This window comes from Gadus morhua, chromosome 22, assembly GCF_902167405.1.
Source record: "Gadus morhua chromosome 22, gadMor3.0, whole genome shotgun sequence".
Lineage (NCBI taxonomy): Eukaryota > Metazoa > Chordata > Actinopteri > Gadiformes > Gadidae > Gadus > Gadus morhua.
This window is the reverse complement of record NC_044069.1, coordinates 14611182-14627655: the sequence shown is the minus strand read 5'-3', so window position 1 is coordinate 14627655 and position 16474 is coordinate 14611182. Positions and strand designations below refer to the sequence as shown.

Genomic DNA, 16474 nt, shown 5'->3' with positions numbered 1-16474 from the left:
AATGACATTTTTTGCAAAGTCTTGTCAACATCTCATAAGGGGTCCATGCATGATTGTTGTCAGGGTAGGTTGCAAGGTTTGCCAATCACATCCCTTTATTTAAAAAACCTGTATTGTTAGCAAAGAGACAAATATGAGGCTTTTAAGGTTATTAACCCTCTTTGCTCGGATACTTAATTCATGATGGTCTTCTCACAGAATTGGTTTTGTTTTCTCTATTTTTCAATGTTATAAACTCCAATATAGATGGGCTCTATTTGATACCATTTTGTGTAAAGCAACCACATTTTGCGTTCCTGAGATTGAAAACACTGTTTGAGAATATCTTGCGCAAGAGAACGATTGACAGATTGTTTGATTGTGTATACATTTGCTCGCAGACTGTTCCCGGAAATCACATCAAAACTTAGAATATGGCCAAGTTTAAAAATTGGATTCTAAAGAGAATAGACCTTTTATGGACGAATTGGATGAACAGAACTTGATCAAACAAATACCAACAGGCATAAACGTGAAAAGAAAATAAACTCACATAGAGCTCCAGCGGCTCACCCTCTGAGACGGAGAATAGAAAGGAGAGTCAGAGAAAGACGGACAGAGAAAGCTCTTACAATGTTGTGGCTGGAGCTATCCGACAAGATAAGATAAGATAAGATATAACTTTATTAATCCCCCGTAGGAGAAATTTGTTTGCTAGCTACAAGCTATCGATTCCGATACCTCCATTGTTAACAGCTATTGGTCTAGCACATAAATGTCTGCTAGACGTTCTGCAGTCTGTTTTGTCCTCAGTTAACTGTTGACTCACAGATGTACTGGGAGGAAACCATCCCAGTCTTCCCTCACTGCAAACGGTGTGATAATGAATTCTGCAATATTCATCGTGGTCTTTAATGAAAGATGTTTCCGATGTTGACCTCCTGCCGTGCTGTGAAAAATTACTTCAGTCATCCAGCAGCGATTCATGATTCAATCCTGCGTTGGAGAAATCTATATTGATATCTGCCGCAGCATGTCGATAGTTCTATGTTACACGATCGCTGTGCGTGTGTCTGTGTGCCTGACTGTGTGTTTGCGTGCACATACGTGTGTTTCACATATCTGGTATTTTTCGCTCGTGTGGGTCTGTGTCCGTGTTTAGCACCTCGTGGTGTCTGGAATACACGTCTGACTGGGCCTAATGGCTGGGCACATGGGTGCTCCAACACCCACATGAGAGAAATCAGTCACTGTTTACTGAAGCCTCTCATCACCTCCCCGCCCCCCTCCCAACCCCCCCCCCTACACGACACTTCCACCACAGCCACCAGAGACAGCAGGGGAGGGGGGGGGGGGCGTATGGAAAGAGGAGGGGGATATTTTTCTCCCTGTCGGTTCGTATGCTAATCTTGTTTTTATGCTAATGGTCCAATGCAATTTGTATGTCTAAGTGCCTCATTTTCCATTCACTGTCGATATTAATACCCTCAGCTTCCTCTTTGATGGGATTTCAGTGGGTCCGCCATGTTCTTTTCATTATTTCCATCTATTCCCTTTTATTTTTCACATGAGTCTTATGATCGCTCTTCGGGCGCGACGGGAATGGGGAGTTTGACGAGGGGGAGGGGGTTTACTAAAATCTAAGTATTCTGGTGGTGTGTGTGTGTGTGCTGGATGGGGGGGGGGGGGGGTTTGTTTGTGAAACCAGAGGGCAATTTAATGCACTTTTATGGCTGATTTTTTCTCACTCTGTCGGATTGTGCATGAGAGTCTTAAGGGCCTTATGGTTTATTAATTGCTTTACCTCTGGAAGTTGGCCGGGCCAATGGGAAGCCGGGGTTGGGCGGGAGGTTGATGGGTAAAAGCCTACACAATGGCGCACATGCAGAAAACTGCATGCACACATACACACTGTGTCAATAAGCACTCTAGCTCCTCGATTGAGGCTGTTCGTGTAAGGATGGACACTTTCACTTAAAGTGTAAGTGAACCCCCTATTTACCTAAACCCCCCCCTAGCCGGAGAGGACTAGGAAGAAGAGGGAGGGGGGGCGTATTATCCACATGGCTTATATAAGACTTTTGTAGTACTGTCGTTGTGTATGAGTGTTATAATGAGCGAGGTTCTTCATGAGGTGGCGGTGAAGCTTAACCCTCTCTCGGTCATGAACATCCGTGCAACCGCTGCTCAACCACACCGTGGAGGAAGATCCACACATCTACACACACGGTTCAGGGTTCACCTCCTAGGGTTTGGTGAAACGATCCATGGTCTTGATCACACACGCGCATTAAACACATTGATGGCATACACAAACACATAAATACACACACATGCAGATAGCTGAGTACAAGGCAACAAACACTTTGGCATTTCAACAAAAGTATGAAAAGTAAAAACTTGAAGATAAGGCATTAAATCAATGGTAAACTATTTGTTCAAAATCTCAATCCTACATTAACTTTAGGAGGTATATCTTCACACATCTACCCAGAAGAATTGCACAATTTGGTTGTGCAAGTCCTCGGGTTAAGAATTGTACGTGGATTTCTAAATTTTGCATTTTCTTTACCAGCTACTTTGTTTGGAAAAGAGTGTTAAAATAACACATTCATGTGTTTATTGTCAGTAAAGGAGGATTTATGCTTGCACGCATATTTGTGTGTGTTTGTGTGTATGTGTTAATGGGATTGTGTGTGTGTATAAGTGGGCGACCATCAGAATAACAGTAATTACCTGAACATTAAATTTGCTCATTTTTCCAAGAACTAATATCCAAGAAATGAAAAACCAAAAGGAATAGTGTGAACCTATGCAATATTGCTATGTGGAGTCGATGCCTAAGTTGTGCTGAAGGGTTCTAGATTCAGTGACATTTTCAAACAAAACGTGCATGATGTAATACATTGCAACACACTGCTGCATTACGAGTACGTCCAGGTCAGTGAGCAGTCAATCGCTGCTCTTTATGGGAGCCAAAGAGCCTGAGTGCATGCAGGAAGCCAGCCATGAACCCAATGAGCACTCGAACAAACCGTGGCAAACACACATATACATCATGTCTCTCTTTTTTTCCTTCTTTCTTTGTTCTTTCTTTTTGCCTTCTTTTGGTATGTTTCTTCCATTCTTTCCTTTACACAATTCTTTTGTTAGGGGATCTGTCTACATACCAGAGGCTGTGTTTATGTTTTTGTTATGCACTTTGTGGTATGCGTTCTTACGGCAATCAGGAATTGGATATAATGGTTATCATTGTCTTCATGTTTACCCAGTTTTGTCCTTGCCCATATGTATACACGGCGAACGGAGGGCAAGAGTGGGTTGTGTGGTGTTAGCAAGCAGATCTGCATGGCTATGGCTTACCTATGAATATCATTAATACTTTTTCATTAATAGTGTTATTTCGCTCAGTACTGCTGACCCCTCTTTCACAACCTGCATGTCTGGCAGACTTTGATGCATATTTAATCACAGTTTATTGATATTTTCACTTGAGTTCAGTCCTTTAATTATACATACTGTACATGCATCGGTACAGCATTGTGTTGTTTGATAAATAGTAGCACGGCTTCACACCCCGATAGGCCTCATTCCTGTGTCTTCAAATATTTGCTACATCGCTGTTATAGTATATATCTAAATATATGCATATTTATTATATTAATAATGCCATTAACATACATCTATTATGCACACACATATACGCACACTCGTTGATGATGCTGAAGGTAATTACTGTGGCCTTTCATCATGACTGCAGAATATATCACATTCAATGAAAATTCATAGATGCAGTCCGTGTGATAAGCCCAGCTGAATTTGGCTGGTCTCTCAGTCTGGCTTTGATAAATGTAGGAACTCCAGGTGATGGGAGGTCAGAGGTTAAATGATTGTGCTTATGCACTGGCAGCTCCTATTTTCCCAAGAAGGCACTGGAGAGGTGGTTGTATGTAGTTAAAGTAGGCAGAATTTTAAACGATGCATACATCTATCCATGAATAAAAAATGTATCTAATTTCAGATCTTTCTCAGACAGTTTATGTACTTTACCGTCAATTACAATCAGTTACAATCCCCGTCGACTGATTTGTGCCATCCTACTGTGTTTACGTCTTATCGGTATTGTTGCTCTCACATTACATTTTCTGTTGTCACTCCAGAAGCAATTGCTCTCCGTGAAGTTAACGTTGTTTTTTGTGTTTCCAGAATTGTTGACATAAAGATAATTTCGAAAACACGGATCAAGGATCTACATTACATATCCTCATAGCAACCCACGTAACTCCCACGTATTTATCATATTTTGTGACCAACTGTTTTCGGCTATTTATTTCCGAAATTCAGTGTTAAAAGAGCGATTGCAAAATGTCAGAGAAACTAGAGAAGCACGCTTAATGCTCTAATTACTGTTCCATTTCCGAGTGTTTGAAGTCACTGGAGTCTCCCGCTCTATTCTGGACCCCAGAGTATTCATTGCACTGATCGAAAGCATTCCCCAGCGGGGGGGGGGATGGTTGCCCAAACATCCCGTGTGAATTCCCCTTTGTCATGACAAACCGCATCAACTCAAATGTCAAGCTGTCCATTCTCACACTCTCTGACCTTTATCTTACATTAAAGCATGACGGCACTACGTCATATTTATGTTTCAATGGAAAGGTTTCAGCCGAGCCTGCAATGTCACATTTTTCTTTCTCGTTCCTTAATCACATAATTATTCCTCTTTATTTCCTTGTGCGGGTGATCAGACATTGAACTGATCTCCAACCAGCTATCAAGCTCTCCACTGTCATTGCTCAACCCTGTGTCTGTGTGTGTCTGTTTGTCTGTGTGTGTCTGTGGGGCGGTGGGGTGTTTGCAGTGCATGGGCTGTGGGAGGAGTGGTCGTCATGGAGTCTGTGTTCTGTGACGTGTGGGCGGGGCTCTCGGATCCGAACCCGGAAGTGTGTGAACGGAGGAGGGGGAGGGGCCTGTGGAGGGCCCGAGACTCAGACCAAACTCTGCAACATAGCGCTCTGTCCTGGTTAGTACCATCACCCCATCACATTAAACATTATCTATCTGTCATGAAATCATATGTCATTATATATACCATGCATAATGCCTGCCTGTGTTTCTCTCTCTCGCTCTCTCTCTCTCTCTCTCTCTCTCTCTCTCTCTCTCTCTCTCTCTCTCTCTCTCTCTCTCTCTCTCTCTCTCTCTCTCTCTCTCTCTCTCTCTCTCTCTCTCTCTCTCGCTCTCTCGTTCTCTCTTTTCATTTAATCATTTGTTATCATGTTATCTTATATGTTTTTATCAGCCTGATCAGTTTATTAAGCATTCATTCTTCCTTTGTTTTAGGGCAAACCTGTCTCCAATCCAATGCATTAATCTCTTTTCTCCCTGAACTCCCATCCTACAAACTCTCCAGCCTCTCCGGTCATCATCTCTACCTCTACAGCAGCGTATCCATTTCTTTTTTGTGAAAGTTCCTAGTAAACATCAACTATATTTACCGATATATTTTCGGCCACGCACGTGATGTCATTTCCTGTTTTCATTCTCTCCTCATCCCCCCTCCCCCCGCCCACACCGTAGCCGCTACCCGTCTCACCACTTCGGTCCTCCATCATGGATCTGGTCCGCCCGCCCGCCTCAGTCCCTCTCTCCGTCTTCCTGCCGGACATGAGGCATGGCCCTCGATGCTGTCACCAGCTCATTCCTCGTCTGCCACCCTAACCATTCCATATTGATCCCCCGTCTTCATCCCTGGGATTTGTGTCCAGTGGGTCCGCCCCCCTCCACTCCCCTCTCCAGCTCTCGCTCTCTCCTCGGCCTGAATGTCGGGTCTGGGGGAGGGGTTTAAGCACTAGGAGAGAAGAGGGCACCAGCCAAAGCTCCCTAGCGTCCGCTACTTCTGCTACTAACACTGCCCATAGCTCTGCGTCGTGGTTCGAGTGGCCTCACAGCGCCCTGAAATGCAGCCTTGGCTGCTTCAGCCATTCTGTGAAAACAGGGAAGGGGAGAGTCTGTGGGCCATTGTTTCAGTGTGATTACCTGTACGGCCCCCTTTGTGGAGAGGAGCCAGTGGCATTAGCCCCCCCTCCAGCACCCCCCAACCCCACCTTCTCCTGCCCCATTGAAGATGTCAAGTATGCCCCGTGGTGACGTTCCAATTTGGCTCATGGTTCCCCTTTGTGGGAGAGAATGCCATCAGGACCTACACTGGCTTGCAGAGGACCGGGCCAGTCAGCCACTGGAATGAGGTCTCTGCGGACCCACCCTGGGGGTGGAGGAGGGTTTGACTGACAGTGATTGCAGCCCGACACACTAGCAGGGTTTTAAGGGTTGCTGTCATGGGTGAAAATACCTGATTCAATCCATTGTTGGTGTGGCTTCATGTTGTTGTTTTTTTACTTTACTTGCTTCCTTGACTTTGGCCGTTTTTAAAGCCGACCGTTGGCCCTGTACACACGTACAGCAGGCTGCAACGCTGCTGTGCTCCAGGTTGACCTTCAGCTAGATAGATTATTTCTTCAAAAAAAGAAATGAATCATTTCGGAGGCAGGGTTTCTCCTATGTGCCGTGCTGTGATAATGCTGTGCTTAACTCCCACAGAGACCCTTCATCTCCTGGAACACCTGAAAGCAGGGGAAGGTTTCTCTAAGGTTAACATTTGAAAGAAAACAAAAGTGTCCCCCGTTGTTGCACACAAAAGAGTGACATCTCAGACAGGAGTGAAGAAGTGAGAGAAGGAGGGAGGGAGAGCGGTGCCCATCTGAGGGCTATCCTCCGGCTAGTGATCCCATGCTGTTCTGAGGGAGCAGCGATGGAAAAGAGAGAGAGACAGAGAGAAAGGGAAAGGATGGAGCGAGCTAGATAAAGAGTTGAAAGTAGGAAGTGTAAGTTGGAGTACACACGAGAGTAAGGTAGTCGCCCCCTTCGAGGGAGTTTGTGTCTGTGTGATATCGTGTGAACGGCAATTGATTTGTGCGTGTGGTTTTGGTTGTGGGTGTATGTGTTTGTGTGTGCATGTTGTGTTAACATAATTTCATGTGTCTGTAGGTGGGCGCATCCATCTTTAAGATTAACCCTCTGTTTGTGCATGTGTGTGTGGGCACATCCATGTTTAAGAGGAAGCGTGTGTGTGTGTGTGGGGGCACATCCATGTTTAAGACTATGCGTGTCTGTTTTTGTGTGTGTGTGTGTGTGGGCGCATCCATGTTTAAGACTAAGCATGTGTGTTTGTGCGTGTGTGTGTGGTATCTATCACGGAAGACTGACAGTGCTTCGGGAGTTCAAAGGCAATATCCCTTTGAAATGATGAATACCAGCACAGGCCTCATGGCGCTGAGGTCCTCTCGCGGAGGTGGGGGCTTTGATGGATCTCAACATACATATGGGTGTGTGTTCGCTCTGAGTGTGTGCGTGTGTTTGTTTGTGTTTGAACTGCCTGCAGCTGTAATATATTAACAGTGTGTTAATGTATGTTGGGTGTCGCGGGCATATTATTAAAGCTATACATTCCAAACAACTTCGTACACATTGACCCGACATTCAGATAGATTTAGATTTAGATTTAAGGGTCTATGGGGGGTGTATGTAACTCTGCACCCCTTTTCTCTTCAACCAATCTGCGCGCGCACACACACACACACACACACACACACACACACACACACACACTCTAACACAGACACACAATCTAACACAGACACACAATCTAACACATTTTCATGGGGATGTGTCTAAATGTTAATGTGACAAGCTTTGTATCAAATGGAGAACGTCACCTAGCTCAAAGTTTAATCAGAAAATGTCCTCCATGCATAATTGATTCGTTCACCCAAGACCTTGTTTTTTAAGTTATGTGAAGTCACACATGTGTAGGTAAAGGATGTACACTACGATGCCATTAAATATGGAGATACAGGGTGTCATGTGAAGCCCAGCTCCACACTACTATAATCAATTATATATTTTTGTTTTCGTTCTGGAATGTAATGAATGTCTCTCTCCAATGAATTAGAAAGAATCAGGAAATATGTCAACGGAGCATTCATTTATCTATACTATGTAGATTTGTTGTCAATGCTGTGAACGTAGCTGTCTATGTTGTGTATATATTTGGTATTTTAAATACATGGGTACAATGAACCAGTAATTAATATTAGTTAATAAAGTAATTAGATGAAAGCCTTAGATAACGTTAACTAATGGTCTATTAATGCTTTACTATGTTAACTAAGCTAGGGGTGTTAATAAGGTAAGTTATTGAATATTCAAAAGAGTTATAGTTAGTCCTTAACCTAACTCAAATGTTAGGTGATTGTTTGTTAATGCTTATTACTGCATTATCTAATCTAGTTAATTATTGTACCCTTATCGGAAAGTGTTACCATGTGTATGTGTGCGTGTGTCAGTGTGTCCATGTGGAAAACTTGTGTGTTAAATTTCTCAAACCGTCCTCACACACCAAACCTACCACTTGCAACCCCCCCCCCCCCCCCCCCCCCACACACACACACACACACACACACACACACACACACACACACACACACACACACACACACACACACACACACACACACACACACATCGAAGGGCAAATTAGTTTAGGGCCCACTGCAAGCTACTTCTTCCTGTTTTTTGGTTGAAGTTTGCTTTGCCTTGGTTCGTTTGGTTTATTAGAGAAACAATGTGTACCCCTTAGAAGCCTGCTCACTTCACAGCAAATGTAGTGCATCCTTCTAGACTTTTAAAGAGGTGGTAGGGCAGCCAACAGGGAGGGAGGGTTATTATTCTTTAATGCAATCCAAGTGGCTCTTAGCACTGCTGAACTGTTGTGCACACGGCTGCCAATAACGCAGAAACCAACCATAACCTGATTGTTCCCAATCTATCAATGTTAAGTGTACTGAAGTGTGTGGGCCAACTGCACTGCACTGGACTGTGTACGCGTAGAGGATACAAAAAACATGTCCAAATTTAACGTGTCTAATCGTAGGTGTGTGTGTTTCCACACACACACAGACACACACACACACACACACACACACACACACACACACACACACACACGCACACAGTTAGAGAGAGTAAGAATGGGACCTAACGCAGGTGGTTTCATGGTATATAGTCTCAAATCGAAATGTTAAAATGATAAGTCCCCTTGCAGCACCGTATATTAGGGGATCATAACAGGGGACACGCCATCTTTTCTGATTGGTGGGCTCCACTAGGAATTGAATGACTTCCTTTACAGAAATATATTTTTGGTCTACATCTGTCAGGGGGCACTCAGAGCATAGGGTTTTTGGCGAGGCCATAACACTCGCGATCCGCAGTACGAATACAACAAAAATAACACCTCCCATTGACTTCTTCTTCCTGCCCCCGTGGCTGTCCACGCTCGCTCTCCAACGCCACGCCACCGCTCGACCACAGCCGCCACCCAGGGGCCCGACACCAATCTGTTACAAATGATGATGAACATTTCTGTAAGAAATTGTGTTCGCCCCCGAAATGTCTGTGAACTCGCATCGCCAGAACTCCGTTCACGCCGGTCGTTTCCATCCATCAGCGGCGGAGATAATCGGCCCTGGATGGACCCGGCGTGATTCACATACGACCGTCCGCGCGTCGCGGCAGTGTTCGCTTGACAGCTCAATTACCGCCGAAGGCACTGTCTGTTTTTTCCTTCTTCTTTACCCACATTCAAAGAGGACAGTCGTGCTTTTGTCGCGACCCGATGGTGGGGGTTGGGGGGGAGGGCGGAGGGGGTCATCGCCACGGATAAGTGCTCCAAGTCTTCAAGCGTCAACTGTGTGTGCGTCACCGCTCTGGCCGGATTTGAAACGTGGATGGTTTTTCCACGCGTTTGCTTTCTTTTCTTCTCGCAGTACCTCTTTCTTGTTGGAGTGTGTTGGAGTGGGAGAAAATTCCAAAAGTATATATTGTTTTTTTACCTGATGCCTGCGTCATGATAGGAGGGATAATAATGCGTAGGGAAAAAGCTGAAGTTGAAACACACAAGGGTATTGTGGTCTCCGAATGAACTAATTAAGTTTTTTCCTGCTGATTGTAAAAGGCTGACTTGCCTTTGCGTTACCTTGCTCTCATTTTTCTCCAAGTTATAAACAGACAACTCTTATTAACCTTTTTTTCCTTGCTTGCTTTATTTCCTCTTTTTTTCATTTTCTCTCTTGCCTCATCCCTCCCCCTCATTTTCTCTCTCTCTCTCTCTCTCTCTCTCTCTCTCTCTCTCTCTCTCTCTCTCTCTCTCTCTCTCTCTCTCTCTCTCTCTCTCTCTCTCTCTCTCCCTCCCCCCACTCTCCCCACCCCTCCCTCCCTGCACCTCCCTCCGTCTCCCAGTGGAGGGCCAGTGGTTGGACTGGGCCCCCTGGTCCCCCTGCAGCGTGACCTGCAGCGTGGGCACGGAGCAGCGGCAGCGGCGGTGCAGCGCCTCGGTGCACGGCTGGGCTGAGTGCAAGGGGGTGCACCAGGAGAGCCGGGACTGCAACAACCCCCCGTGCAGTGGTGAGACCCCCCCCCCCGCCGCAGGGACACCCAATGGGGGCAGGCCGGTCGAAGGGGCTGGCGACGTGAAGCGCGAACCCGGTCATGGCCACGCGTGCGCATGTGTTTGTGCGTGTGTGCGGGTCTGTGTGTGTGTGTGTGTGTTCACGTATAGTCCGATAGGCAAAGAGCTTCGGGGCAATCGCACGCACGCATGCATGCACGCACAGACACCGGCACGCACACACAAACACACATATTCACATACGACACGCACAAATATTCAAACAGAGGCGCGTCAGTACATACACATGCACGTTAACCTAGGCATGTACGCACACAAATAATTACACTGTGAATATTGGTACTCTATTATATGCACGTGCTTGCATATGCGCAGACACGACCCCATTGCCTTGCACTTTCATATGCGCAGGCATATTGAAATACAAAATGCCTTGGCCAAATACAAATGCATATTCATATGCACATATAGATACGTATACAGGGCATGGGCAAGCAAGCCCATATACACAGGCTTGCATGGATACACACACACACACACACACACAAGTATCACATATACTGGCAGTTGTATCCCCTCACACAGAAGAGGCACACAAATAAGCAGATCTGGAGCATGTTTCACCTCAGATATTTCGCAGGGCCGACAGTTTGCACTCCTGGAGTTAATAACCACTCTCCGCAGAGCGCTAACTCAGTTTTGCTTTGTAAGCCAGTTCTGTTGTGCCCCCCATGCGACTAGCGCACTTCTTAGCGTGTGTGTGTGTGTGTGTGTGTGCGTTTGTGAGTCTGCACGCACATTCACACATGCACGCATGCACAAACTCACACCTAGATATACACTTGCATACAAACACACACGCGCACTCACGTGCACACATTCACACACCCACATCCTCACACATTTGCCACAGACCTCCCTAAAGCACATACACACACAGACACGCGCATTCACACATGCACACACTCTGACACACGCACAAACACACACACACACACACACACACACACACACATCGCACGCGCGCAGGGTCTGTATCACTCCTTTGCTTCAACACACAGGCGGCGGTGGTAACTGGGCCAGCTGGAACCACTGGAGTCTGTGCAGCAAGACATGTGACTCTGGCTGGCAGCGGCGCTTCAGGATGTGTGAGGGCGCGGAGGTCCAGGGCTCCACCTGCCAGGGGTCCGGGGAGGAGGTCCGCACCTGCAACGACAAGAAGTGCCCAGGTCGGTGGCCGCCATTGTTACTGTGTGTGTGTGTGTGTGTGTGTGTGTGTGTGTGTGTGTGTGTGTGTGTGGTAATAGCCTGGACCAAGTCCAAGTGGAGTGGCTGTGGTGGTGTTGGAGGGTGTATGTGTGTGTGTCTGTGTGTATCATATGTGTGTGTGTGAAAGGAATATATATGAATAGCTGTGGATCTGTAAGCGTAGCTTCTTCTCTTTCATGGTATTGTTGCAGACCAAGTAGTCCTTATCTGTCTTTATATGCGACTGAGTTTTTCCGTGTGTGTGTGTGGGTGTGTGTGTCTACGTATGCAGTATATTAATCTTGTGAGTGCAGCGAGAGGGGAGAGGGCTGCATTGTGTGTGTGTGAACTGTCCCACTCCACTTATCCCGTAATGAATTAACATTCAGCCCGAGTTCTACATTGTGTGTGGCAGCCTTTCTGGATGTCCCAATCTAGGGTTGGATCTGTGAATCTGCATGTGTTGCTGGAGTTATTTTCTTGCATAAGATCATAATCCCATGTGCGGGTATGTGTGTGACTTTCCGCGTGAATGTGTATCATTTTGTGTATTTGTGTGTGCCTGTGTGTGTTTGTCCCTTTGTGTGTGTATATATGCACACAATACGCAAGATTGTCAGAAATTGCTATATTTCTTCCCTGTGGTTTCCGGTGGTGCCAAGTGTCAGATGGAAAATCCCATTTTTCTCCCTCCCGTCTGTTTGTTTGTCTGTCTGTCTGTCACTTCTCATACACAATCTTCTACATTGCCTCAGCCTTACCTCTGTATGACTTGTATAGATGTTTTATTTCCTGTTATTGCTTCTCGTCTCTCCGTCTGTCTTCCTTTATCTCTTCCCTTTCGTCCTTTCCTTCATTTCTTTCCTTCCCTCCTTCACTCCTTGCCCCCTCTCCTCATTCCCTCGCTCTGAGTTTTCCCTGCCTGTGTCTCCCTCCCTGGTTGAGTCTAGTTTGTTCAAAGGTCTCCTCTGTGCGATTTGTCAGCCACTGCAGTACACACAGTGTATTTTAATAAGCACGCCCCTGACTGGAGCCCTGTGTGTGTGTGTCCATCGGCGTGGGCGTCGGTTTGTGTGCTTGTGCGTGTTTGTGGGTGTAGGTGTGTGTGCGTGCATAAGTACCTCTTCCGTACGTGCTTGTGTGCTTATTTGTGTTTATATTGGACGACTTTTTGCTTGCATATGCCTGATACACTGGGCGTGGGTTCATGCGTGTATTCACATTTGGGTGTGTGTGTGTGTGTGTGTGTGTGTGTGTGTGTGTGTGTGTGTGAACATATATTTGCATGAGTTTGTTTGAATATGCAAGTGTGGCTCCTCTTCTGCATACACTATGCGGCCTTTATCCCCCTCTGTGTAGCAGTTTGCCAACAGGAACAAATAACGACATGTAAGCAACGAGAGAGAGAGAGGGAGAAAGGAGGAGAGAGAGAGAGAAAGAGATGGGTAGACTCCCTTGGCTTTACACCTCATCCCCGTTTCTAAGTCGCGACGCCAGGCCCCGCGTCCTATAAGAGAACACCGCCATCCATCTGTCGCCCTCTAAAGGGAACATCGTATTCCGATTAAAAAAGATCCTCGCTCTGTTTCTGTCACTGCCTCTTAAACTCTTTGTCCCTCTCTCGATCTCCCTCTCACTCTCTCCTTCTGCCTCCCTCTCAATCCCTGCCCCCCCCGGCCCGAACCCACCCCTCACCCTCCTCTCACCCTCCTGCCATGCACCTTTCCCACCAGAGCCGCTTCACATCTCTCACACGTCCACACTTTCATCAGACTTATGAAAGAGATGGGAGGAAACACAGAGAGAGAGAGAGGGGGGGGGAGAGAGAGAGAGAGAGAGAGAGAGAGAGAGAGAGAGAGAGAGAGAGAGAGAGAGAGAGAGAGAGAGAGAGAGAGAGAGAGAGAGAGAGAGAGAGAGAGAGAGAGAGAGAGAGAGAGAGAGAGAGATACTGTATTGAGGCAGTGGCAGTGACAGACCGCTGAACAATGTTCTCAGAATAGGATTGGGAGCCGCAGAGAGGGACTGTTCATTTCAATTGTGTTTCCCTGTTCTTTCTGTTCCCTCGGATGCTCCCTCCCTGCCCCTGCCACTCCCTCTCCTTCTCCATCTATCTCTCTATCCATCCCGGTGTGTTTGTGTTGAGATGCATCCCGAGTCCAGTTCGACCCGTGCGTAGCGTACGGCCCCTTTGAACGTGACCGTGACATTTTTCATATTCTCTTTTTTTCTTTCTTCTCTTCCGGCCTTTTTTCCCCCAGCGCCTCACGAGATCTGCAAGGATGAGACCCTCCTCTCCATGACGTGGAAGAGAGCTTCGGCTGGAGAAACGGTCTACAACAAATGTCCAACTAACGCCACTGGTAGCTCATGTCTTTTTATTTTGTGTGAATGCTTAATAGTGGGCGGCCATTTTGGTTGCCAGGACTTATGTTTTTCTAGCAAATACAAATTGTAGATTCTGTGTAAACACAAACTCTCAATCCCAATTTGACGCTCAAGACACAGAGTTCCAGATATAAAGATTGTGCATCAGTAAGAAGAAGTAAAAAAGGAAAAAATGGTTCCCAAGTTGGTTTCTTTTGCATCATTATTCTAGCTTTAGTGTCAATATTTCCCCCCAAACGTCAAGGTTTGAGATATAACTCAAAGTATGTGACATATAGTCAATGTTGAGTGAGCTAGCTATCGCTGTATGAAAAGACAGAGATGAAGTAAAAAAATAGACCATTATTTTATAAAGTGCGCTGTAAAAATTGAGTGTCCACGTCTGCCACTATTCGGAAACCAGATTTACATATTCTCAGTCAAACACGCTTGTCTGCATCCACTGACAGGCCAGTCAGCTGTAAATCCATAGAAACCTGCCATTTGCTGTAGCTTCAGCTTACAAAAGACGTTCTATTTATAAACTATGACAAATGTGCTCGCGCAAGACTACAAAAGATTTACAGCCATCTTTTATTCACCCTTTTCTATTGATATCTTAATCAAGGTTAATGGATATTGTTGTGCTTTGAAGCACTTGGACTAATGACGTTTCTCAGGTATTTTTTTGCTCTGGATATGAGTTAAACTCTCCTTTCATCTTTCACTACTTGCTAGTTGTCTCCGAAGCTTTCTTCTTTCTTGCTCGTTCTCTCTCGTTCTCTCTCTCTCTCTCTCTCTCTCTCTCTCTCTCTCTCTCTCTCTCTCTCTCTCTCTCTCTCTCTCTCTCTCTCCCACAGTTAATCCCAGTGTCTCTCTGTCGTCCTCTCTCTCCGCAGGATCTGCTAGTCGTCGTTGCATGCTGGACAATAATGGAGTTGCTTTCTGGGGTCCTCCGAGCTTCGCCAGATGCATCTCACTTGAATATAGATATTTACATTTATCTGTAAGTCTCCCTTATGTCTGCCGTACTTTTTGTGTCTGCGTATATATGCCTGAGAATAATCATGTGCTTACTTGTGTTTAGAAACTCTAGACACGACTCACACAATTCTAGAAACCGTTGTAGAAACATTGTATGAAATTGTATCGTTTGCAACTCTTCATGTAGGATTTTGTAGTTGCAGCACCACTTTCTAAAGCCGTGTACATCCCTGCCCACATACCGCTAAATATATAGTATGAAGTCTTTGACAACTCTCATCTGTTCATTCTTGTCCATAATAATAAGCACTAATTAGCAATTAGCTCTCTCAATCGGTGCACTTTTACGGAAAAGTATAATAAGGAATGGAGAGCTGATGTATTGTGAATTCTGACCTATGTCTGGCCTGCTGATGAAAGGCAGGGGCGGGATCAGCGGGTCAGGGAGTGTGTGTGTGTGTGTGTGTGTGACTGAGCTGATTGCGCCGCTATCTTGGGGAGCCCCCGTATCATAAAAATCAAAGAGTCGATCATGTCTTGTGATAGCTGTTAACTGCTGCCTCGCCTTCGATCCTGTACTTAATCCCTCTGTTTCCTTAATTAGTCTATATTTCTTACCTCCGTTATGGTTGTTGGCTTTCTGCATCATATCAAAACCCAATCAACACATTGATGACAAAAGCCTGCCTTGCATTTTATTGTTTCTCAACATTTGTCGGATTCAAAGCAACTCAGATTACAATAACAGGAAATATGAAGACGTTTGCGGGATTTATAAGGATCTTGTTGTACTTTATGTATTCAACAGCCAGGGATAAATATAAGCTCTCAATATAAACACAATGGACATAAAGCATGCGATGAGGGGATGCAGTAACCAAAATACTCAAGCTTTGCCCAAAGGTGGTAAAGCCAATGGCTTTCAACCAACTTAACAAGTTTTATTCTCTGTGTCTCTCTCTCTCCATCTGTTTTTCCTCATGCCCCCCAACACCCCTGCCTTCTCTCTCACACAAACACACACACACACACACACACACACACACACACACACACACACACACACACACACACACACACACACACACACACACATGTTATCCCTGCAAACAACTGCTCTCTCGTATCATGCACAATTATAACTACACCATACACTCACAACCACGCACACGCACTCCACACACACACACACACACACACACACACACACACACACACACACACACACACACACACACACACACACACACGCAAACACACACACCCCTCATGGAACACACAACACTTTATTTCTGTAATCAACTGCTCTCTCATATCATACAAATGACTACACCCTCCACAAAATCCACACACTCACACACACACACACACACA

The 16474-nt window shown here is 45.7% G+C and overlaps 1 protein-coding gene across 17 annotated transcripts in view; it reads left to right on the top strand.

Moving 5' to 3' along the window:
* Positions 1-16474, top strand: part of adgrb2 (adhesion G protein-coupled receptor B2) — a 194900-nt gene that overhangs the window by 90342 nt on the left and 88084 nt on the right. For 16 of the 17 annotated variants that reach the window (XR_003974575.1, XR_003974577.1, XR_003974576.1 and 13 more), the window contains exons 5-9: positions 4841-5002; positions 10336-10500; positions 11566-11733; positions 14011-14112; positions 15016-15122. Coding sequence is in view for 14 of the 17 variants with exons in the window: in XM_030347501.1 (XP_030203361.1) it covers positions 4841-5002; positions 10336-10500; positions 11566-11733; positions 14011-14112; positions 15016-15122 (704 nt within the window). In the remaining 3 variants the exon portion in view is untranslated. The remainder of the gene's footprint in view (positions 1-4840; positions 5003-10335; positions 10501-11565; positions 11734-14010; positions 14113-15015; positions 15123-16474) is intronic. The other variant, XM_030347505.1, reaches the window with a different exon arrangement.